The sequence below is a fragment of the Anoplolepis gracilipes genome, chromosome 10, assembly GCF_047496725.1.
Source record: "Anoplolepis gracilipes chromosome 10, ASM4749672v1, whole genome shotgun sequence".
Lineage (NCBI taxonomy): Eukaryota > Metazoa > Arthropoda > Insecta > Hymenoptera > Formicidae > Anoplolepis > Anoplolepis gracilipes.
In genome coordinates this window covers 4,983,542-5,008,614 of record NC_132979.1, presented here as the reverse complement: position 1 = coordinate 5,008,614, position 25,073 = coordinate 4,983,542, and the positions used below count along the sequence as shown (strand labels likewise).

General features: G+C 33.9%; 1 protein-coding gene across 1 annotated transcript in view; it reads left to right on the top strand.

The window, feature by feature from the left end:
- The window catches only part of Mitf (transcription factor Mitf), a 144,117-nt gene extending 130,252 nt beyond the window's left edge, over window positions 1-13,865 (top strand). The window contains exon 7 of the mRNA XM_072901108.1: window positions 13,681-13,865. Coding sequence (XP_072757209.1) covers window positions 13,681-13,725 — 45 coding nt within the window. The 3' untranslated portion in view covers window positions 13,726-13,865. The remainder of the gene's footprint in view (window positions 1-13,680) is intronic.
- Window positions 13,866-25,073: the final 11,208 nt, after the last annotated feature.

Genomic DNA, 25,073 nt, shown 5'->3' with positions numbered 1-25,073 from the left:
CATAGGACAATGTAAACTTTCCAAGACTCTTCGGCCGATACTTGAAAGGTTTTGAAAATACACGGGCTGCGTTTCTATACGCGAAAATCAAAAGAAAACTTTTCGGTTGCAAACTCACCGCCAATCTATTTATTCGTCTCTTTGTCTTAATATCTTAAAATTAACGAACCGATGCATTAATTTTAATTTTGGTATACATTTTATTACATATTTTAGTCACATTTAATTATGATTAAACGAATGAATTTACGTGATATAATCAATGATTGTGTGATCTGGATTCCATAATTGCTCTAATATAATTTAAGAAAAGAAATTATTTAGGATATTCTATATATAATCATTTAGGCTGTTCAGAATGTTCTATAATTGGAATAATCTCGCGATCTTTTAACTAAATAATTTGGAAAAAATAATAAAGTAGAATATAATTTGTTTTCTTTTATTGATGACACGTTTATAGAGCACATGAATCAAAGTGTAGCAATAAATTATACAAAATTGTTTAATATAATTATAATCATAAAAACGTGAATTTAATAGATTAATCTTATTTACACATTACCTCTTTACATATCGCATTATCTCTCTGTCTTTTTATGTAGAAATTTAATTAAACTCATCCTTAAACTTTTTTACAAAAGGAGAGAAAGAGTTATATATCTTGTATATATGTATGTCTGTTTTTTAATCGATCCCAATATGCTATAAACGTATAATGTTTATATGACAAGTGGGAATCTCAGTGTCTATTTTCTTGTTTATTTTTCGATCTCCCTCGGCTTAGCGATGGAAAGGAAGAGACATTTGTCCGTGAGCCTGAATTTGGGCAGACCTGTTTTAGATGACAAACGCGCACAGTCGACTAAATCATCATTCTCGTTGTCGTCCGGTCACCACCGGTTTCTGGCTTAATATTACAGGGCACCCACGACAATGAAACTATGTATCTCGAGTTACACGTGCGAGCGACTAAGTTGGTAAGTAGAGCCCATTATTATACAGGGGGTGTCCCGCGCGAAAGTTGTCCGGTTTTTTCCTTTTTAAAAAAACCTAGCGAAATAATTTAGGTATATCGATGTCGGCAACTTTTAGTTGAAAGCAATGAAAGTAATACTTAACAAGATCCTGCAATGTTCCCAAATTTTCTAAAATTTCAGAGCTAAGACTGATTAAGAATTAATACTGAAAATTAAAGAATTATGAGAAAGAATAAGGGCAGATTAGATTCACCTTTTTAAAGTTCTTCTTAAAATTAATGGAGAAAATGTTCATTTTAAATTCAGAGATTCTGTAATGGTAACAAAGCGGGCGATTTTTAGGACACCTTGTACTCGTTATAATTTTCGTTTGTGAGCAAAAGAGAGAAGAGGAGCGAATTTGCGGAAATCGGGTGAGTTGCTGTCAGCGAGAGCGTACGTGCTGTCAGCGGAAAGGGTTGTTGTAGTTAGGTTACTGGCCCTCCGGTCTCTGCTCACACAAGATGAGTCTGAACGAAGTAGAAAGAGCGCTCTTCGGGGAGAGATTTTAGGTGGAAACTCAGGATTTCTAGTCGGTCGACAGCCACGAGTTGCCATCGCGTACAAAAGCGCGAGAGCGGTTATCAAAGATGATGCCAAAATCGTCGATAAGATCAATATAATTGTAAATAAGAGTCAGAATACTCTAGCATTATCAGGATAAAAACAAAATAATCGTGTATGAAAATTCAGTCATCAGAAAATTCACTCTCTTATGAAAAAAAATTACACATTATAATATCTTTATTGTAGTATATGTATACATGATAATTGTTAAAGATTTCATTAAACGTAATAAAATGATGTTATAACCATATAATAAATACAAACTAATTATGTATAAATATGAAAAGACATTTTTAATATTGCAACACATTGCAATATATTCTTCAGTTAATATTATACTTTAAAAGTTGATGTAACATTAGTCTCTTTACAAATATAAATTAGCATGGTTGTGTAGAGAATTTATTCATTTCTAAAGTTTCCTTCATTTTTGAGTTAATAGAATAAAAATTGTTGTGAAATTGAATTACTGGATGCAACATGGAGCAAATATAGATGCAAATAGTATGCGTGGAAAAGCCTGATTTTCGCATCAGTCGCGCTTTTATTCACCAAAGTTAATTACATCGAAATAATATGCAGGACGCATGTGACACGAATGTTTACGTTGCAATGATGCCGTCGGGAAAGCTTTTTTTAACGCATAAACATCCGTCATTTGCGCTTTCTATTCTGCAAGATAAGTAACGGAAAACAGAAACAACGTGAATATATGTAACAGCATTTTGTGTGACAGCAATTTTGTAATTTTTTTATAATTATATTAAATGCGGAAATTACATATCAGGACAAAACGCAGCGACGAAAATGTTGCCATGGAAGTAACAGCTATACATATACGTGACTTTGGTCCTTTTGTAATTTTTGAAGAACAAGAGAAATACTTAAAAATAATGTAGCATATATAAATTGTTTATTTATTGATATTTCGTGAAAATTAGTTTATACATATATTAACTATGCAAACCAACAAAGCAACAAAGCAACTTAATCTCAAATGAAAATGCTTTGTAAAACGAGATAAATGGAAAAAGAGATAAATTGTAAATTATTATACGAATATCTTAAAAAGGATCAAGGTCGAGTATAATTACATTTTTTCGCGAGTACACAAGTTGAGAGTAAATTATAGAAATCAAGAGACAAACCTTCACTCTTACTTAATTAACTTTCGTCGCGTCATTCTGCAAGAAATGTCGCGAGGTATAACACGAACGATTTTCCTGATTAACTTTGCGATTAAATTCCATAGTAAAAAAGGAGAAAGAGGAGAAGGGGACATTTAACGCCTCTATAAAATGGCGAAAGAAGTGAAGTCTCGCAAGTCTCCGAAGGAAAGTAATTGAAAGGAAAGAAACGAGGACAATGAGATGGAAGATAGGAAGAGGTGAGAAAGGGAAAGAGATAGGATCGAACGGAGGCTGGAAAAGGCACGGCACAATCGCTGCAATGAAAACACTGTACGTAGAATATTAAAGAGCCGAGTGCTCGGAACGCGCGACTGAATGCTCTTGTCCTACGAGAATGTTTCCTATAAAGTTTGTCGAGCGCGAGCAGACAGGAGAGGAAAGCCTGGTTTCTACCGGCACACGAACTCTTCTGAAACGACTGAGAGCAATAAAAGCTACGAGAGGAACGGTGAGCGGATACCGGGCACGAATAATGAACGTCGGCGAGCTTAAGGCCTCGCTTAAAACAGGTAGCCTATTACTAGTCGTGCGTCGTTGTTTCCGGCGATAAGCCTCTAGCAGCATCCTTTGCGGTGGTGGATTTTATGAGGCCGACAAGTGAATTGTAGATTGGCTGTTTCCACGCGAAATACCAGGGTATTCAAACGAGCGGAGATACTTTGATGCTCGGACATCGATTAAATGATCGCGATGTTAGAACGCTATTTTATTTAATGGAAACATTTCGAAGAAAAAAACTTTTCAATTGAATTTTTCTATTTAGAGTTTTGAATTTTACAAATTTGTATATATATATATATATATATTTGGGATTTAAAAATTGTTATTATAATTGCTATGAGAGAGAGAGAGAGGGGGGGGGGGAAAGACTTAACATTGTTATTTATTTATTATTGTTCATTTATTGTTTATTTAATAAATAGAGATTATATAATAAAAAGAAACTAATGAATTGAAAGATAAATTGGAAAATTGATAAAAAAATGCGATAAATAAAAATAATAGCGTGCTTAATCAGTCTTGATTTAAAAATACAAGGCAATAAGCAATAAAGATACTCGCGCGGAGTGTATTTTCGTTATCATCGGGTGGAATCTAAGGATGGTAGCGTCGCTTGTTGTCCGGATTCCACGCCGGCGGAACAACCGCTGCTATTCTCTGTCCTCGACAAGAGTAATAATGTCTGCGGTGAGAGGACGAGGGAGAAAAGAGGGAGGAGAGGATAGCAAAATTGACAGCGAGCAAGGGCCGGTGGCGAGAGCGCCGACCGAGATGAAAGCTGAAAAGGGATGAGAGAAAGGATGGTAAGAGCTAACGTGGTCTCCTAATGGACGCCAAACAGGACAATGTTATACTAAAGCACAACGCACACACTCACACAGTGTATACAAGCTATCTTCGTATACAAGCCCTCCTCCCTTTTCTCCTTTTGGAGACCAACGTTTCCGCTTGCCTCGTAGAATCCGACGTCATTCTATGATTCTACAAATGATTCGCAAACAAATGTACAAAAAAATTGTCCAAAGATCACTGTATAAGCGGATTTCCAAAGAATTCTGTCGGGATCCTGAAAATCCTAAAATGGCTAGAACGTGATATGATGGTCAGTGTACGACACGAATTAATTCGACTACTCTGAAGCAACGAAGCATAGAATTACTAAAAAAATAAAAAGAAACACATTAGGCAAAATTATGAAATATAAGAGAATATTAACATATAAAAGTAAAAAAATTATTAAGAAGGATATTTATTATTAAAGATATTATCAAGAGGGTGCAAATAAAAAACAAAAAGTGTAATATTATGACAAAATATCTGATTTAGAAACAAAAAAGAAGTACATTTTGCAAATATAAATTAAAAGCAAACAAATAAATTGACAGATGAAATATAATTAATTTCAAGTAAAACATAGAAATAAAAAAAAAATCTAATAGAAACACGAAACTAATCCAAACAATAATTCTTTTTTTGAAGTAAATATTCACAATCGCACTTGGACATTAAATGTACCGTAAAAGAAGGCAATAGTTTTAATGTCGCATTCGAAATAAATTCGGCTGATTCTGTAGAACGCGAGCCAAAGTCTAGTCTGGTCGTTTCGAGGTAATAATGTCGTTTCGAGTGGGCTCTCCTTATCGAGGGTGCAGGACATCCGGCCACTCAAAGTCGAGTTACACGCAGTCTCTCGCCGACTCTCGCAGCCGGCGCTCGACCCTGAAAAAGACGCCGACGAAGGACTTGGAAATAGGTAGGGCGAGAAACGGTGCGAGGATTATCGCGCCGAGCGAATTTAAATGGGCGAATTCGGTTCGCGCGCGTGGGTGAGACAGGGCGAGTTTAATCGAATCAATCGAATCCAATTAAAGGCACCCTCGAGTGCGAGACTCGACTCCGCTGCTTTTCGCCCTGAGCCTCGTAAAGCGTAACGGCCAACCATTCCGGAGCTCTCGATCCTAAACGGAGGTGAAGGTATGACGGTACGAGGGAACGTGAGGCGAGAAGGGGTGGAAGACAGAGAGGGATGGAGTTTCCTGCTTAGAAGAGAGCTTTCCCTGTCTCGAGAGACACGACGCTCGCACATCCGAGCTTTTCTCGGCAGGGCTTGCGATAGAACGTGACGGTGACGGAGAATGGTTTCGCCGGAACAGACGCCGGAATTACAGTCACAGTGATGCAATGAAATAACGATATCGACATCGCAAACTGACGGAAAAATTATCTCGATCTTTGTCTCGTTAAATCGTTGCCACTTTTTATTTCAAATTGTTAATTGTAACTGTAACTGTAACTGTAACTGTGCGCTACTGTCACACATTTATCGAAGGACCGTGGATATTAAAGTTACTATTCTCTTTCATTCCTTTATTTCGTTTCTATTGGAAATTATTTGATTTATTTACTTTCATAAAAATTATTTGATTGTTCTTAATCTTTTTACAAGTTATTTAATTTGCCGCACGAGAAAAAGTCTCCACTTCTATCTGACGTTCCATCTCTAAAGTTTCCACCACGCTCTGTTGTGTCTCGACAAATCCTTTCCTTGCCATATCCTATAGCCACTTAACGTTGTCTGTGATTATCCGCCGTGTGTAGTTGGCGTGTGCACTTTCTTAAATTACTTTCGTTTTATCAGAGTTACATTTCATCACTGGCCGTCTGCTGGTTTTCGTTTGTTTCCGCCTTTATTTTACCATTCTTTTATACAATGAGAGACAACATTTTTTACTTGAGCGTCAACGATTTTCCTGTTGCTTTTGTCCACCGCAATTTACGCCATAATATAACAATCAAAATTTTCAACAAAACTAATTTCTCTTATTTAATATATTAAATATAATATTATCTATTCTTTTTTAAGAAATACATAGGAGAAATTTCTTTTTCCGTTATACTTTAACAATTTAGAAGCATAATAATTCAGTAAAATATTAATCTAAAAGTTTACTGACACACTTGTTTTCCTCAACGAAACGTCGAATTCAAATAAATCACCATTTATTTATTAATGTTCACAATTAATACGTATTTTGCGTCTCTTTGAATCATGTAAAATTCTTTTTTTTTTCCTTGCCAATGGTTTCGATGGGTGTACGTAAAACTTAAAAGGCGCTAGTGCATTTTTAATTATTAATTAACGCCGCACGGAAAGTAATACCGCGGCTTAAAAGTTGCCGCACGTAAACTCGCGCGCCTGCGAAAGCACAGGGCCTACTATAAAGACCTCATTAATCGTACGACGCGCCTGTTTCAACCATTAAGCCCGTTAGATGCATATTTTTTCTCTCAACTTGCACCTAACTCTTTCTACTTTATTACTCGTTTCTTTGTTGTGTTTGATCTCCGCGTATTTTGCAATTTATTGCTCATCATCTACTATTACTATAACTTGATCTACGATTGTATAATTCATGTAAGGCCATCAGTATATATTTGATCTTATTTGTGAAAGACAAAAATCGCGTGATTACACTTAGATCTCATTATCTCTTTTATCCTTTAATATAATATTTATAAATTTTCCTAAAAAAAATAATTAAAGAGATTTATAAACACATCAAGATTACATGTGTGTTGCAAAAAGAAAAGATTAAAAATATTTTTCATTTAAACAGAAAAAAAGAAAGGAAGAGAACAAAAAGTTATATCATTATTAAAATAAATTGTGATACTTTTATCAAACTTATTATTTTAAATTTAATGATAACATTTTTTATTTTATGTAATATTTAACAATGATATAAAGGCTCTTTTGGAATTCATATATTTAAAATTAATATAAAGAAAGGGCAAATAAGAGCTAGCGCAGTATTTATATTTGTAACTCATGTATTTATATTAAAATAAATTTAATGTAATATTATATAAGTAATTACCTATGTAATTACTTATGTAATATATTAATCAAGAGAGTAAGTAAAATTTGCTCAAAAAGTCTTTCGTTAAGAAGAAATTAAATTAAAAATTTGTAATATTTATAAATTAAATAAATGGTGAGAGAAAAATAGTTAGAAACTGTCAAGTTTTGTTGTATTTTTTTCATTAATATTTATAAATAATTAGATGATAGATAAGAATAACAACGTGTCTAAATAATGCGATTACATTGTCATAGAGATACGTGTCGAGAAGCGAAGTAGAGCTTAATCTTAGGTGTAATTCGTGGCTTATTCTCTACGCGCTCAATCGAGATCACCTGAAGTTGCGACACGGATTAGTTCTCCGTGTGTAATCAGAGGATGAGGGGATGGAGGAAATTACAACATGAGGATTCCGTGACCGCTTTGGTCAGTATGTAAGTGACTCGGTCAGCGGCCATTTCGATCCTTGATAGTGTCGGAGATTCGAGAATTCTGTCCGTGGCAAATGCTTTGTATGAACCGTTTGCACGGTTCCACACAATTTACATACCTTGACCAGATTAGAGATGGACCAAATTCAACAATTTACGATCATTTACTTATTCCTGACGCCGCCCTTCTTGTCGGAAATTAACAAATTGTTTGTAATGAAATTTATAAGAGTGAGTTAAGGGTTTGATGAACGAATTTTTTCGCGATGGAAAAATAGGCGTTGTTTTGTACAAAAAATACATTTCTATATATATACATTAAAATATTAAATAAAATGAATATAAATTATTAATATAAAATACATACAAAGCAGCCGATAATAATAGAAATGTAAAAACTAAAATATTTTCACGATATGTTTATTTGAAATATAACTTTTATTTAATTTGAGATCAATGAAATTTATTAATGAAGAAATCGCTTCAGTCGATTGCAACTTAGAATTCGGATATAATAAAATTCGCGTACAGCTTTTAAACGAACTTGAGATCAAATTGTAACAAAAACAAGAGCGCGGAGACTGATTACGCTTACAAGTAAAGAGGAAGCTTTTTAATAACGCGATACACGGAGAGGAATTTTATACCAAAGAGAACTCGAAGATCCTTATCGATTCGTCAAGAGAAAGAAGGATATTAACATTTTATAAAGCGACTAGTAAGTAGATGATGGTTCTTTATCCGTGAAACGAGAAAGCAACAGAACATCGCTTTTAGCGTTAGCAGCGCTATGAACAGAAGATAACATTGAAAGTTTCTCGGCTGATAATATTACAAGAAGAATTAATATTTCAGTAGCGTGAATCCTTTTTATTGTTTAATTTAAAATTATCGTCTTAGCTAAAATTAGTTTTTTCCATGCAAATAATGAATTTTCTTCTCTTTTTTTTTAATCGTTATATTAATGGTAATCATTTATCTTGCGTGTGATTCATATTCTGAAAGTATTTGGCTCCTTGATAATATGAAGTAAATTTGCTACTTTACTATCTCAAAGTTCATAGCCGGTTATATTATACTTCCAAAATATTAGAAAATCTATGCCCGAGCAGGAGAAGATAACGTCATCAAAAGTACGGGTCCTTAAGAAGTTTCGCGCCCAAGTGGAGAAAGCGGGAAGCAGGGTATGTTTTACACGGAACGCCCAAAATCTACTTCCGGCACTTTCGACTTTCTACAAAATGTACAACACAAACTTATCCCCGTTATACACCACGAGACACGAATTGAGATATGGATGACACTGCCTGTGCAATCCTGCGTCTTTCATGTGCAGCGGGATGTAAACTTGAAAATCGCATTTTGAAAAGTCGAATGCGAAAAGAGGAAGTTTTCTCCGTGAAGATTCTTAAAACGTCGTTCACATTCTTACACTTTGCAAATAGTGTTAACTATGATGATAGGCGTAAAATTATTTAATGGTGCATTGAATCCCTTACAGTTAAATTATGTTATTTTTTTCCTATTTTGCTGTATTACGTTAAAATTTTTTAAAATTTATTATGTTTACTCGAACGATTATCTTTCTTTCTGTTTAATTTTTTATTTATTCTTGAGATGTGTTGCACTTTTTTACATCCGATACTTTAGATTTAAACAATCGCGAAGAAAGCTTAAATAGATACTTGGAGTCGACCGTGTGAAGCCACTATCGACGCATCGCCCGTATTCCGCGTTCACGCATTAAATTCTCTCGATCCGTCAAGCAGAATCATCCGATAGGCATTGAAGCGTGCGACGTTCGACTTTGTGTTCGCGTGTTTTCGCGAAAATATAAAGATTCGTCATTTTTATACGTCGTATTCCGCGAATTAAAAAATCAATGTCAAAGAGAAAAGCGAAACGTTCGAGACAACACGTTCTTGATCTTTGTAAAAATTTGTTTTTCGTTTAAATAATCTTCTCATTTTCTTACCATCATCAGTATGCTGTTAATCATGTCGCGTGTTGTTGTTTTAACATTCATTTAATAAGATGAAAATATGATAAATACTTGTTTATAAGTTACGCAATTCGCTCTCGTTTGCCTTATCGTCGTTAAAAACATGCAGCTGTTCTAGTTGTAGGGCAGCTAAATCGCCAGAGTTTGGTGCTTGCAAGTTCGCGTATTGCGATGTACGCGTTAAGTTTACGTGAACGACGTAGTAAGATTGCAGTAAGCTAAGAACTGTGCGCAGTAGCATCGCACCGAGACGCTAATCTCCGCGCGAGAAACAACACTTTACACCTTTCCTACCTGCGGGAGAAAACGGACGAGTCATAAAGATTTTTTGCTATAAATATCACGCGAGAGCGGAAGGTGATCGACCTCGCCTCTTCCGTTGTCGCGCTCTATTTTTAATGCACGCAGAAGCATCCCGGTGCATCATGCTCCATGTTAAGATCTCCGTTGTTACTGTGGCATTAGCGTGATTTTAACGTCAACAACAATGTTGATTTCGCGAACGATTACCATTCTCGCTTCCGCGAAACGGTTAAGACCGCGCATGTAAATTACCTTTATGATTACTTCCGATTGAGCGAGGTAGTGCTCGTGTAACCTAACCATCGCGCAAAAAAAAAACGTATGCTCTTTATCTGAAAAGAATTACTCATCTTGCTGTCTTTATTATTCCTGAGATATATTATTTTCAGAAATAATACTTTTATGTAAAAAAAAAAAAAAAAAAAACATATATATAATTCTGTGAAACTAAAAAGTATAAGCAAACAAAAGGATGTTTAGGAAACATTTTATTATTATTTCTATATTACTTTACAAATGCTATTTCAATAATTAATATTGAAACTTTGATTTTCAACTTGGAAATTGTGATTTTACACGATATTATTTTCACAGTATATAGTACTAATTTTATCTCCATAAAGTACATAAAGTAACTTGTGTAATGACGCGAATTAATCGTGCATTCCAACACATTGCGGCGAGTCTCTGTCACGAGACTCGCGGATTTCATCGATAATATTTACGCTGCGCCGACTCGTTGCTTATTTACACGTTTACCTGCATAATTGATTGCATTTATAAAGTACGGGTCTCTACATAAAATATATCGCACGCGCGCGGTTGAGCTGCTGGGGTTACGTTAAGTATTAATTAACGAGAGATTGCAAAACTTGCCACATCGTTTGCCATCAGTCGCGCCGTTGGAAAATGAGATTTTAACGCGATCATTATACGAAAGGAAAACTCGCAGACACGGCAAGCCCGTTTTAGCTCCGTTCTCGCTCTTTATATTATCAGTGGAACATCAAATTTATAACAACTTAAATATTGTAATAAGCGGAAACGAAGGCTCGTGCTAGTCAGAGCTAGCTAGCGAAGCAATTTCCGTATGTGTTCGGCGCAGACTGCTTTCCATATAGAAACGCCGTTCTCGTATATGCCGACAAAGTTTCGATTTCTCCTCATAGTGCAACCTGCAACATTTCCCCCTCCCCCCTGCCCCCTTCCCACCCATCGATGATCGTCTCCTCCCTCTCTCTTCTAAGCTCGAGCTTAGATCGAGAACACGAAGAGTAGCCAGCAGGAGTTGTAACAGCGAGAACTTGTAGAAGCCATACGACTGTGGAAGTAGATAGTAAAAGGGAAAAAGGGAATAGGGAGACACGGAACTGGCGGAAATAGAGAAGACAGAAAGAGCACGCTATAGAAATGCTAGTTCTATAGCAGGAATGAGCAAAGATTGTGGGAATTGTCACGAATATAAAGAATGTCTTTTTATCGCAGCTGGAGACAGAAATTATAAATTTTTAAATAACAATCTTTTTTAAATATGTATTAAGCTAATTATTAAGTTGTTAAAAACTTGTTCAATTGGATTGCACGTTTGTTTTCTAGAGTCTCTACTTTTTTTAGAAATATTACTTTGAATTATTTAAAATTATATTAAATTAATAGAAAAGTTTGCAAGAATTCAAGTCTTTATTTCCGTCGATCTATAGTCGAGAGTTTGATTAAATCTTCGAAGTGGTAGCGAAGGAAACGGGAAATCAAGAGAGGCAGAAAGCAAAAAAGAATGCGATAGCCTCCTCCGTCAAGTTACAAAATAAACACACCGGAGGGTGTGTTAGAAGCGAATATCGAAAAAAGTAGGAAGTTGGGGCAGCGATTTCGTGATCGGTACACTTGGCAATACTGTGTACCGTGTAACGGGTATGTGAGTAATGGCGACGTTGGTTGCTCCGTTCGCCTCTTCGGCGACAGCGAAAGTATATGTCAAGTATGCGAAACTTCTTCGTGACTGTGAACTTACTCAGGAATCGGACGATTGAGCGCTCAAAATGAAAACGCCACATATTTGAGAGTCTCGATATTTTTCCAAATTTATATTAAAAATGATTTATGTCGCATTTATATTTCATATTTTATTTTATTTTATTTTAAGAGTTTTGTATCGCATTTTTATGTTTTATATTTTATTAATTTAATTTTATTTTATTGTAAGAATTTTATATTGAATTTATATTCTATATTTTATTTTAAGAGTTAATATTTTTAATTTTTAAAAAAATCTCTATTTTGGAATTTTTTATTTTAAAAAGAAACGTTAAAAAATACAGAATATTATTTCCTGTAGAAAATAATTTTAATTTGTTAATATTAGATACTTTCTGTCTCCTTCCTCTGCGAAATTGCGATCATGGCTATTAAAAGACACATTCATTTTTATTAAATTGAATTCCAATTAAATCTGGAAAGAGGGAGATAAAGAAATATAAAATATTAAAATATTTCAAAGCTACATTTTTTAAATAAATAGAATTTAAATTTATTTAAAGTACTTTACATAGTCTCTGTTTTAATTTTAATTACAAAAGATAATAGCTTTTATTGTTTAATATTACATATTTTACAAACATACGCTAGTGACACTCAATATCGCATAATATCGCTATTTATAGTAATCAAAGGATCGTTTACTTAATTAACTATGTTGAATTTTATGAATTGCGCTGTAATTGCGTTCACACGGTACGTTTAAATAGGACGCCGTCCCTTTTCTTACGACAAGCTTGCGTGTCTACACAACGCTTCGCGTGTTACGAAAAGTACACGCGAAATCGCGATTGTCGTTATTGACGAGAATTATTAAGAAACTTGCTTTTGAGTTCTATCAACGTACCTCTCAAATTAATACTATTAATAAGTTTTCATAATTGACAATATACACACACATATATCTCTTGTTTTAAAAATAACTTCTTGCAAACTCTACCAACTATTTAACTAAACAAAAGATATTCATATAAAACAAAATTAATAATTATAAAAAATTGTAATCTAAAAAATTGATTTTTTTATCGAAAAATTATTATTTATATTTTCAAGAATATAATAATATATAATAAGGTACATTAAGTATCTTTAACTCTCTCTCTCTGTCTCTCTCTCTCTCTCTCTCTCTCTCTCTCTCTCTCTCTCTCTATCTATCTATCTATCTATCTATCCTTCTATCTATCTATGTGTCTCTATATACATACATACATACATACATATATATATCGCAGAATATTCAGAATTTTTTCCCGCTTTTTAGATTTGCAATGTTTGCAAAAAAAAAAAGAAAAATTATGTAAATATAATATCGCACTCGAAGCTCTCCAATCGTAACTCGCTTGTCGGTAGTCTTCTCGAGCTCTGTAATTTGCCGGATATATCGTATCTTTCCCAAAGAATTGCCGTTTGTTTTGTTTTTCCCCTCGAGCTTTCACTCTGGTATTCGCTGCCTACGCAATAATTACTCTTTCAATGTATCAATTATTGTACAGCGTGGGATTGTTCGAAAAGGCCGTTCACTTGTGAATAATCTACCTACGAGTGGACTCTCCTGACTTCGCTCATCATTTCGATCCTTTAATTATCATTCATCATTAAAATTTCCGATTATATTCGAGAACAGTACCAAGTTAATTTTTCCTTTCGATGTTTGTCAATATATTTATTTTTTATTAATATTCATTTTTTGCATCTCTTTATTCTACATTAATGTCCTCATTTTTGTTTTGTATTTGTCAAAATATTGACAAGGTTTTTCATTTCTTTCAGAATATGCAAGGGTTCCTCGCGACAGGGTTTTCTCCTGATTTTTGAGAAGCCTTACTCGTTCTCGCTTTCTTTGTACAGCCATTTTATAATTGTCCATCAGAGTCTTCCTCATTTCACGATCTCGTCGAAAGCTCTCGACCGACCATCGACCAACGTAACGAGCTTCCCAATGTGCACCGGCATCGTTCAGTCCTCCATCTACGATCGCCGAACGATCACGTCGAGGTATGTACCAAATACAATAGTCCACCCACGTGCTTCCACGTGCAAAGAGCGTTCCATCGAGCGTCCACGATACGCGAGTGCGTCAACATTCGTTATCGGCTCGCCTCCTTCGTTTTCGTTTTCGGTCGCTCGCGTTTTTGCGCACATTGGCTGCACGGGTAATTGCAGAGCTCCTACCGACCCACCCTCCGGCCGATCCACCCTTCCCCTTTGAAACGGGGGCGTTGGATTTTTATCGGTAACGTATCTTTACCCGAGGGACCCGATGTGGTTCACTCGTCCTGTCTCGCTCGCTCACGAAACGTTTAATTAATCCCGGTTTATCTTTGAACCCTGGACGCGAGCCGCGAACCGGAGTACGTTCAATTAATGATTTTTGATATAAGCTCTCGGCCGTGCTGCGACCGCAGACGACAGTGCATTATATTGTCAGTGCGGTGGGTGCACGGCCCCGATTAATTCGATTGCACCGCGTTCGCGCCGCGAATTTCAAAGCGCCCGTCGCTCTTTCGCGAATGCGTGATAAAAAGCACGGATCGGGCGAGAATTATGAACTCCCTTTCCGATCTCTCTGATTTTTAGTTTCGTCAGACGCGAACTGAGCTGCTCATACAGATTCGGGCGCAATCAGGGAGGAAAATTCGAGACTTCTATCATATTTGAGATATTTTTTTGACTATAAGGCTATTTTTTTATTTCCTCACGTCTGAAAGAATATAGTCTATTAGATATAAAATAAGAATGGGAAATGTTTCTTTATATAAAGTTGACGGTCTAAATTTAATAAAACCTGCTATTACGTAACTTTTGCGACGAATCTGTTACGCGATGGTATGAGTGCATGAATAATTCAATCCTTTTACAAATCGCTTCTTATTCGTAGAATTTTGCTATCGATTTTATTATACCGTGAGTCGTGAGAGCCATGTCATATTCGTTAAATTACATTCAATTATTTCTTTCATTCTGCAAAAATTATTGAACAGAATAGATACAGTGATAATCAAATGATGACTCTATAACTTTGTATTAAAATATAAACTGTATATTTATGTAGTATTTATTCCGTCTTTATTTTTAAAAAACATTATTATATTGCGTAAAAAATATAATGTTTAAAAATTCATAACATAATTGTCTTTTTTTTGAAGCACTGTTTATAATAATATCATCTCATAATTACATTTTTTTTTTCTTTTGACCGTAAATAAGAATCAATGCAATGCACACATCCGCTGATTATCCGTCATTTTTCATTTACGCTAAAATGCACTTACACCAAGTTTACGAAAACCGTAAAGTACCACGCTCCGTTGAAGCAGCATTTTTACGCCGATCTCTTTCGCGCTCGATAAACAGCGTTAATTTATTTGAACGAGACAGGAAAGGATTACGATCGATCGCGAAGGGACACGTGTGGTGGGGCGAAACGCGGGCGTAACTTTTGTTAAGTGGATGCTGCGCAGCCGGCTCCTATTTTTTTCCCCACACAAGAAACCCTTGTCTCGTCGTCGCTTATTTACGGTTGCGGCGGTCATTCTCGGTCGTATACGAAATTACGGGGGCCACTCGGTCGTCGCGTCGCCACGGTATCGTAAATAAGTTCGCTTTCGAAGATCGTCGCGAGACACGTGAAAGCACTTCCAGCCCGGAAGTGCGACTCGCGCCACTTAATTTCCCGTTCTGCGCAGCGCTTTTATTCTAATAAGGTTGGGCGGGGGGAGGGGGGAGGAGGTTGTAGAGAAAGCTAGCGAGCTCCCGCAAACGCATTTAAACCGCTCGTCTATTTCTGAGCTACTTATGTTTGCACTCTGCAATAATTAGTTTAGAGTTCTCTGAGGTTCGCTCGGGGATTTAAATCATTAAATATGTTTTTCATTTAATTTCATTAATAAAAAATTCTTTATGACAGCAATACATGTAAAACAAATTTTTGTTTATTTAACGAGGATCAATGAGTTGTTTATCAAATTTTTTTTAGAATCGAAATTAAATATTTTAATAAACGCGTCCAAGAACGTGCTAAAATATTTTTTTCATATATAAATCGAGAGAGGAGGGAAAAAGAGACAGCTCTATTCTATATATTATTATCAGGAAATTTTTAATCTTTCATGTAGGATATATCAAAATTATTTGCTGTACATTGCGACAATCCATGATTACGTCTGTCCAGAAAGATGAGAAAAACGCGTGGCGCTTTGAAAGAGATTTATTATGCGATGTCCGGTACCGCGGGGCAGCTTTTTTTTCACAGCGTGGATTCCAATGAGAGTAAAATCTCTTTGACAATTCTGACATCTCTCCATTCTCCGACATCTATCCGCGATATGTAAAATTAGATTTTGTTTTTTGCAAAAAGTGCTTGTTTAAACTTGTTTACTTAAGTTAACTAAAGTTAAGTTTACTTTTTCAGTATGCAAACTTTATCAAGATATCGTTATCAAGATATTTAACTTTGACGATTAATGTTTGTTAAAATTAAAATAATAATTCTAAAAGATTTTTCTTATAATAATATAATACAATAGTATATTTGTACAAATTTGAATGTTATAAGAAATTGTAGAAAAATATTGAATTTTTGTGTGTGAAACTCAAGTCTTATTTCGTAAACTTATTAATTATTGAGAGTATATGTTAATATATTTCTCTCACGATTACAACTATTATATATTTTAATTTTTACTAAATTTCTTGTGCAGAGTACTAAATTTCCTATGTGTCCTGGTACATATACATATAATAATAATCAGACTTTAATTGAGATTTTGTGTTATACGTCAGGTGTCTCGGGCGAGCTAATTTATTTTATTTGTATAATTTTTTATTTAGTAAATATTCTAATAATTGTTACGCACAGAATTCTCGCTAGAAATTAAAAGTGATTTCAAAATAATATGAAATCTTATTTAAAGTAGACCTATTGAAATACGACTAGTCCCATTTCGATACTTATACCTCCAATCTTAAGCGATCTAATTCGTTTAATTAATATTCTAATAATTTTTACACATAGAAATTTTTGTAGGACTATTATAAAATTCTCAAGCGTCCAAAATCTAGCAAGAAATGCTAAAAGAATCGTTGAAGGGCAAAGTAAGGCGTGTGCACTTGACGTTTCAGTTTGTCCCGAGCTATTTTTTTTCTTGAAAAAAATTGATTTACTTCTGTTTTTGAAACTGATATCGTTAATTCTGTGATGTGATATGTATATAAAAATGTACTGGTTTCAACAATGTTTGATAATTTTTTACAACGATGTTTACAATGTTGTAAGCCGACATTACGATTGTTAATCGCAAGCTCGAATTCGCATTGGCGACAGAAGAAAGTTAGTTCGTTATTGCTTGTTCGAAAATCTCCATTTCCTTGCAACTCATTCGACGTTGTTTCACCATTTAAAGACGAACGATCCCCGCGCGAACTTTCAGCCCTTTTAAAAGCAGCCGTTTGTCTTGCGAACTTTGGCGCGACAGCTGGCTCCTCGCGGGTCAGCGAATGACGGAAGTATCTTCATGGCGAGCAAGGAGATATCCGCGTCGAATCTCGTTGTGTGATACTCGCAGTAAGCATCTGCCGCGCCAAATTCGCAATGGACTTTATGCGACTTTCGCCATTTGTGAAATTCGACGAACAACTTTGTTCTTCTGAAAAGTCTACGAAAACTCGGTACGAGATTTTTCACGTGGAACGACGGAGTCCAACAGCAACATTGTGAAAGATAAATTTATTTAAACGTTGGATATATTTGTGGGATCTAAGAAATGAATATCCATCTGAATATTCTTGATATGAAAATATTTTTGAATTAATTTTTATTAAGTTGTAGCGATTATTCTCGATTGTGATTTAGGAAAAAACTGTCATTATGGTGTCGAAAATATTATTTTTGAAAATTGCAGCGAACCACGTGTCAAAAAATTTTTATCTTATTTTGCTATTTAACGCTCATTGAATTAATAAAAATTCTGATATTTTTCAAAAAATATATTTTTAACAAGATTATTGAGATCTTATAAAATGATACATTTAACCTATATATGTATATAATTTAAATAAATCTTACAACGCGCTACCTACACGTAAATGATGAAGGATCAATGCTTAATTATTACAACGTTATAATACAATATATGAACTCGTTATCAATTATCAATTTAAAATACGGTCGCTCTAATTATATACTGATTGCTTGTTAGAAAATTTATTATAATTACTATCGTGTGTGTAGCCATAATATATCTTGACATGAGCGTTGATGACGATCTAAAAAATCGTTTGCTAATCGACGTTCTATTAATTTAATAAGCTGCCAATCCATTTTTAATATCAAAAGTATCAAAGTAATCGATTTTTTTGTCATTACATACAAGCGAAAAATGTAAGCAATAGATTTCCACACACATACGGTATACGGCTCTTGAAAAATTTATCGCCATTAAAGATTGAAGCAATCTCGCTGTGTCCCACGTGAATGTACCTCACGACGAATTCACACGTGGCAAATATATCTAATTCGGTCTGACAACAACTGGCGGTACGTTTTTGAAAAAGATCGCAATTTGCCGGCCATCTCTCAGATCTTTTTGACCTGCTTTATATATAGAAACGTGCAATTATATTTACATATCGTTGAGATGCTGCCAAATAGTTTATCAGGAATTTATACGTCAAATTTTTAATTGAAATATTTGTAGAACTGGAGCTTTAATAAAAAAATCTAATAGCGCTTTTTTATACACAATCTTGGTGTAAGCTTTCGATTGTGATGAATTCGAATAATTGTTACAGTTATTTCTGAGTTCTTACTCATTTACAGTACGAATTCAATAAAATGGGACTTTTATAGGAAATTTAATTTATTTTATTGTGTATTTACGGATGACAATTATTTTTTTAACAATGTTTGTGTTAACTTAAATATATATATATATATATATCTTACATCGTGTTTTAATATTTTCTTACAGATATATAATTTATTATTATTATTTTTATGTTAAGAGAACGGAAATATACACAAATTACCGAACCGAATAATTCAAGTAACGGAAATCAATTGATATAGAGAACATAGAATACACGAAGCATTCAATCGAATAATTTGGATAATGGAAAGCTGTTATTAACCAATCCATTTGTTAATAATTAATCACGATCAAGAGAAACAGAATATTTGGTATAAAATTATTTCATGAAGTGTTAAATATTTGGCATAAAATAAGCGATAAATCAGCTGACACGGTCTTTACACGGTGTTTACGCAGTGTCCGCGTCATGTAGTATATGCGTAATATTATAAATTATGTTGATATAATTAATCTATCCCTATATATTAGTATTATATTCAAAAAATATCATACTTATAAGAAGAAAATATTTTTTTCAATTATATAATCGTTTCATTTGATATAAAATCTTTTCGAACGATAAAATTTGATAAAATAAATATAATATTTGATATACGCGTATGATGTATATTATAATAATTTCTTAATATATTAATTATTTTACATGCTGTTATAATTTACATTTATATTTGTGTATTACAGATCTCTGCTGTTGCACTAGGAGTGACAAACATATTTTATGATAGAAAACGCCAAGTATATATAAGCATATCTTAACATTTTTTTAATTTCTATTTGCTACATTTAAAGTTTGAATACTATTTTATGATTTGGCGCATGCTTTTTATTTTCTTTTCATAAAAAGGCTTTTTTATAATAGTAAAATAATTATTTATTAAGAAAAATATAAAACTCCTAGATTATTAGATTATACATTTAGCTTTTATTTTAATGTTAAATTCATAATATCAATATAGTTTATTTTTTATTTTTGTAGATTTCAAACAATTAAATAAAAAATTTATTACTATCTTGTCTTATTTCAATAAGATTGATCTTTTATTCTATTCGAAAGAGATTCTAAATTATTATAGATTTGCTTGCTTATGATTAAGATTAATGATATCTGCGAGCTATTATTTTTGCAGATTTAACATATTAAAAATGCAATATTTCATTCTATTTGCAAATTAATCGCGGAATGTAAATCGATGTCATAGAACTCTTTCGTATTTGTCGAAGCCGGTTTCAAGATATAAAGTCTACATAGAAGGACTCGAAAATGCTCTCCTCGTTGCTTTTCGTGAGATGCATAGCGATATGCGCTTTTGAAGACGGAAGCCATACACTTTTGAAAAGTCACTATAAATTTGCGTTTGGATCACGGCAGAAATCCGTTATTTTCTGAGTGATCTATTGGATTTATATAAATTGCCAATCTTTTGTAAAATATACTGTAAAAGACGTATCTTTTTCTCTTGTCGTTTTCTCATCGTTCATCCGCTCTTACAAACCTGTTGGGACAACAGGTACCTCATGTATTGTTGTGTATAAATTGATAATCGGTGTGGCAGCGTGTTTTCTCCCTTTCCCTCAATTATCAATATATTTAATATCGCTCTGACATAATTACATTATTTGTATGGAAAATTCTAACATCGCGAAATATATATTGAGTCAATTCGAAATATTTTCCATTTTCGTATTTTGCAGAACGTCACGTAATTGACTATTAGCGAGTTGACGAAACTTGTTAAAGAACGCGTATCCAAATTAAATGTAGAGTGGATAAAAATTGGTAACTTCGTTTTTTTTCCCCGTCGTATCGTACATCGCACACGGATATAGTTGCTAATTAGCTTTTCATTAACGGCATTGCTAATGGATGTCTCTTGAAATGATATTACCGGCCGGTTATTTCCGGCCATTACTGATGTGTTTTAATTCGCATTAAAATCTTACGCGTGCGTTATTATTTGTATATATTATTTATGTGACCATTTGATTAGAAAATAATTGATGCGCATAATTAAATGCAGTATTTACAAATTTTCAGCGATTTACACGCCACAGTGGCTAACGAGTGCATGCGTGCTTGCATTAAGCGATTAAGTTAAATTAACAATAAAATAACCAGGCGCAAGCAATTAAACGTGCGACTTTATAATTAATGTTAGATATATGAACATGAAGAATACGAGGAGCTTAATAATACCGTACAATCCCAATTATTCGCGATTTAAACGTATTTCGAATCAAAAGCCTTGCTGACGTGCTAAATTAAAACGCTAGGAGCGTTTCGTGAAAACTCGCTGAAAATTTTGGATTATTTCTCCGCGAAAATTCCATTATATTCGAGTAAAAGAAAAGAAGTGATTCTCGCAACGATAAGCGCGAGAAAGTAGCGCTCGTGAAGCTCACTTTGCGCTCGATTGGCGTTGGCGCGAAGTCTTTTGAAGTTGCAGACAAAACTTCAACGGCGCGCGCGCTCTCCCTTCTTCGCCTATAAAGGATTCCTGAGAGATCCTTAAGTTATTCAGAATCGATCGTCACTCTTTTTGCAAAGTTATATTGCGCGTTTTTCTCGCCTCGACAGTTGATTATGTCTACGCGAATCGGTGTGCAACGATGTGTAACTTAAACTTTCAGCGTCGCGACGCACTTTGCGTACCGAATTTACGCGTCGTATAACTATCTCACGCGCGCATTTTCTTTCACTTTCGCGAATAAGGCAGAGACATTTTTTTGCGTTTTTTGCTTTGTCCTCGTCCTTGTTAAAAAAATGTTCAGAAAGAAAGTTATCAACTCTATCATCGTCACGCTCCATTTTCTTGACTTTCGGAATTGTTGATATTTTAGTGCATTCAAGATTCAAGGGAACCGCTCAACACCTAACTTTCGCACGTCTACTGTATTATACAAGATGCTCAAACATCCTCGTTATGTTATTTAATTATAAATTATGTAATAAAATTAATATTCCAATTGAAATATATTTCTTTCGTAGTAAGATATAGTACAGACAATAAGACAGAGAGATAAAGTTAAATGAAGTGAGTAAAAATGTTTCAGTAAAAGCGGATAAAATATTTAACGGAAATATCATGTTTGTAAGAAAAGAGAAATATAGGTACTAAATATTGTCTGACATTTGTAGATATTAATCTGTTCAAAAGAGCATTTTCCTGTGACACATTTAAAAAAAAAATTGTTACAAAGTGAAGAATGTTGTACTTATCGATGTAATTGGACGAGAGCTATGTGCATGCGCGTAGATGGTTGCACGCTTTTTCGGCCACGATATTCGTCGTCCGTTCCAATCTACGGCCATAGTTTCTCTCATATAATATATTTCATTTCTCTTTTCTGTGCTCCGCGGAGACTGCCGCGACAGGGCATTTCTACGACAGATACGACGGCGTGAATTAACGTTTTCAGCGGCATGGAGAAAACGGACAACGCACATTAACCTCTGGTAAAGCATACACGTTCTCGAGTTTTGATTTTCCCTGAGATCGGATGTCGCCCCACGTACATATCCCAAAACATAGTGTATCTCAACAGTCGCACGATTTCTTTAAAAATTTATGATTGCGAATCTTCGTCGAAAATTTTGTCACAATAATCTTACTTTTCGTTTACTTCACTAGATACGTTGGAACTTTTAAGATATTTGTTGTTATCAATATTTTTATAACAAATCTTAAATATATCAAGGAAAATCTTGAAATTTTTATTAAAGAATATAAAAAAGATTTTATTTTTTTCTTTAAAGCTTTTTAGATACAATTTTTAATCGCTTATAACTAACAATAAGGAAATAATATTGACTAAATTATGAAAGTATAGTCACTGTGTTCAGGCTTTAAATTTCGTTTGTTTAATTTAGAGAAATCAGAATGCGAAATTTCTGACATAGCCCGTATGTGCTGTCACTGTTTGTTCTGTTCTTTCGGTTCTGCGCTCGCGACCGCAATGCTTGTAGCACGCGGACAAAGCTTAATGCACTGGCAGAGTAGACGGTGGTTTCGCAAGTTCGCGTTACCATTGGACTAATTGGACGCTTTAATATTTGAAACGGTAACAAACGACATGGGAATCATTTCCAATGTTTTCTCCTCCAGGGAGAATCATTAGAGAACTCGTCTTGTTTGCTTGGTAATATATTCACAAACAACAAATATATCTTCGCTATACGTTAATGAATCTTTCTTTTCTTCATTTGTCAACGATCTTTCATTTACTCTTTAAAAGTATAAAATATTAATTAAAAAATAAAACAACTTGTAGTACGACAATAAAGTATGTTTCTTCTCACTTTATCACCATTATTGATCAAGATATTTGTTAGTAAGTAGTAAACATATAGTAATTCTAAAAGTATCTACATAAGTGAAAAATAAATCCATTTCAAAAAATCTTTTTATTTAATACAATTACATCATACATACGAGATATATGTAATATCAGGCTGGACATATCAACGTTCCAAATATTTTTTTACAAACCATCGATATACGAAAAATATGAGACACAAATATAATGTAAGAATAAGTAGTTTATTGAGTTTATTTAAAAAATGTATCGCAGCTAACATTATACACTTGCGATTAATGTAGCTTATTACGAGACGTTTAACTGATGATGATAATCGTGCATAGGAACGTTGTTTATTCATGCTCGAACTCGAGATGCGAATCACGGAGCGAAATTAGTGATCTATCCGCTATCCGTCCGATTCATGTCAACATCGTACTGTATACATGGCGTGAATCAGAGTTTCGTAGCCAGATGTGATTGTCGATTGATCGGATGCCGATAATCCGATTTCGATCGTTCCCTGATCACTCTCTCGTTACTTTTTCGTTAGTTGCTACAGTGATATCGTTATCACGGATGTCAGTAAAAATTACGGAAGTGCGTGGGCGTTGGCGCTCTCTCGAACGGTTATCAATAGTTATCGAATTCGTCACGGATGTGCGTCGTCTCATTTCCTGCTCTGTGTATCTGTCATGTATTTAATTAACATTTTCGTCAAATTTATTACTTCAAATGTCATTAATTAAAATATGGTATTAAAAACATCATATTTTATTGACACTGTGTTACACGATACTATCCTGTATAGCGAAGGGAAAAGAGAGACTGTCAATCACAGTAAATGGTATCCGGTGTAACAATCATTGCCATCAAATTATTCAGTAATTTTCTATGTGGCTAACAATGTCACGCGTTAATTTTGCTTATGTGAATTGATTTTCGACCGAGAATTCCGCGCATGAATAAAAATAATATTGTGTAAAGTTACACGGGTATGCGCGCGAATGCCACGCATTCTGGTATTTATGTAACTTTGTTCACAAAGCGATCCATCGCTCGATTCGTTAATCGAACTGCTAATCGAACCGTTTCAAAAACGTTATACGCTACACCATAGGAACATTTTTTTCTAAACAGATGCAACGCGTTGTTTTGTATCGTGTTTTAGTTTGCAAGCAAAAGAATAAAATAGAGAATGAAGAGTTTGTACAACTGTACCAAAATCAAATTCCTTAGGAGCAATAAATAGAGAACAATACGAACGATAACAGAAACGTAACAGCGAAAGAAAATAGTGAGCAACGAATACATAAGAAAGAACACGAGAACGAAATCAAGCCACATGAGTAATATAAATAATTTTACGCGGAATAAAATAAGATTAAATCCGAAAGAAAATAAAACTCGATATATACATATATTTATATAGAGTGTGAAAAATTTAATTTGCACATCTTGAATAACTTGTAAATTATGTTTTATTAATTACATTAGTTACATATAAACGTTGCATACTTTTAAGGAAGTTATTATATAGTCTACTGTATATTTCTACTTTTTTTTTTTTTTATATAAATGGAGGCGTTCCAAAAATTTGAATCAATTTAGATTTTTAAAGTTCTTTAAAGTGTAACCATTTTAATGAGTCCATATAAATTGATTCCTAGCAATATTTAGCGTAAAATGTTATATAGGATGATCAATACACGAGATATTTCATAGTTTATATATAAAATTATGTTTAATTAAAGTATAAAATATCTTGTTAATTCAATTTTTTTAACCATTCTATCTTTAAAACTTTTTATCCTGAATATTACTAGAAATCGATTTGTATCAATAATTTATCGATGATTCCAATTAAAAAACTAGATTGACTTTCAAATCTCCAAAATATTTCCAACTCATAAAAAAAACAAATGTACTATGTAATAGCCGTCTGGAAATTATGCAACTTTTTTACGTATGTTCAATACAATTTTTATAAAACATATT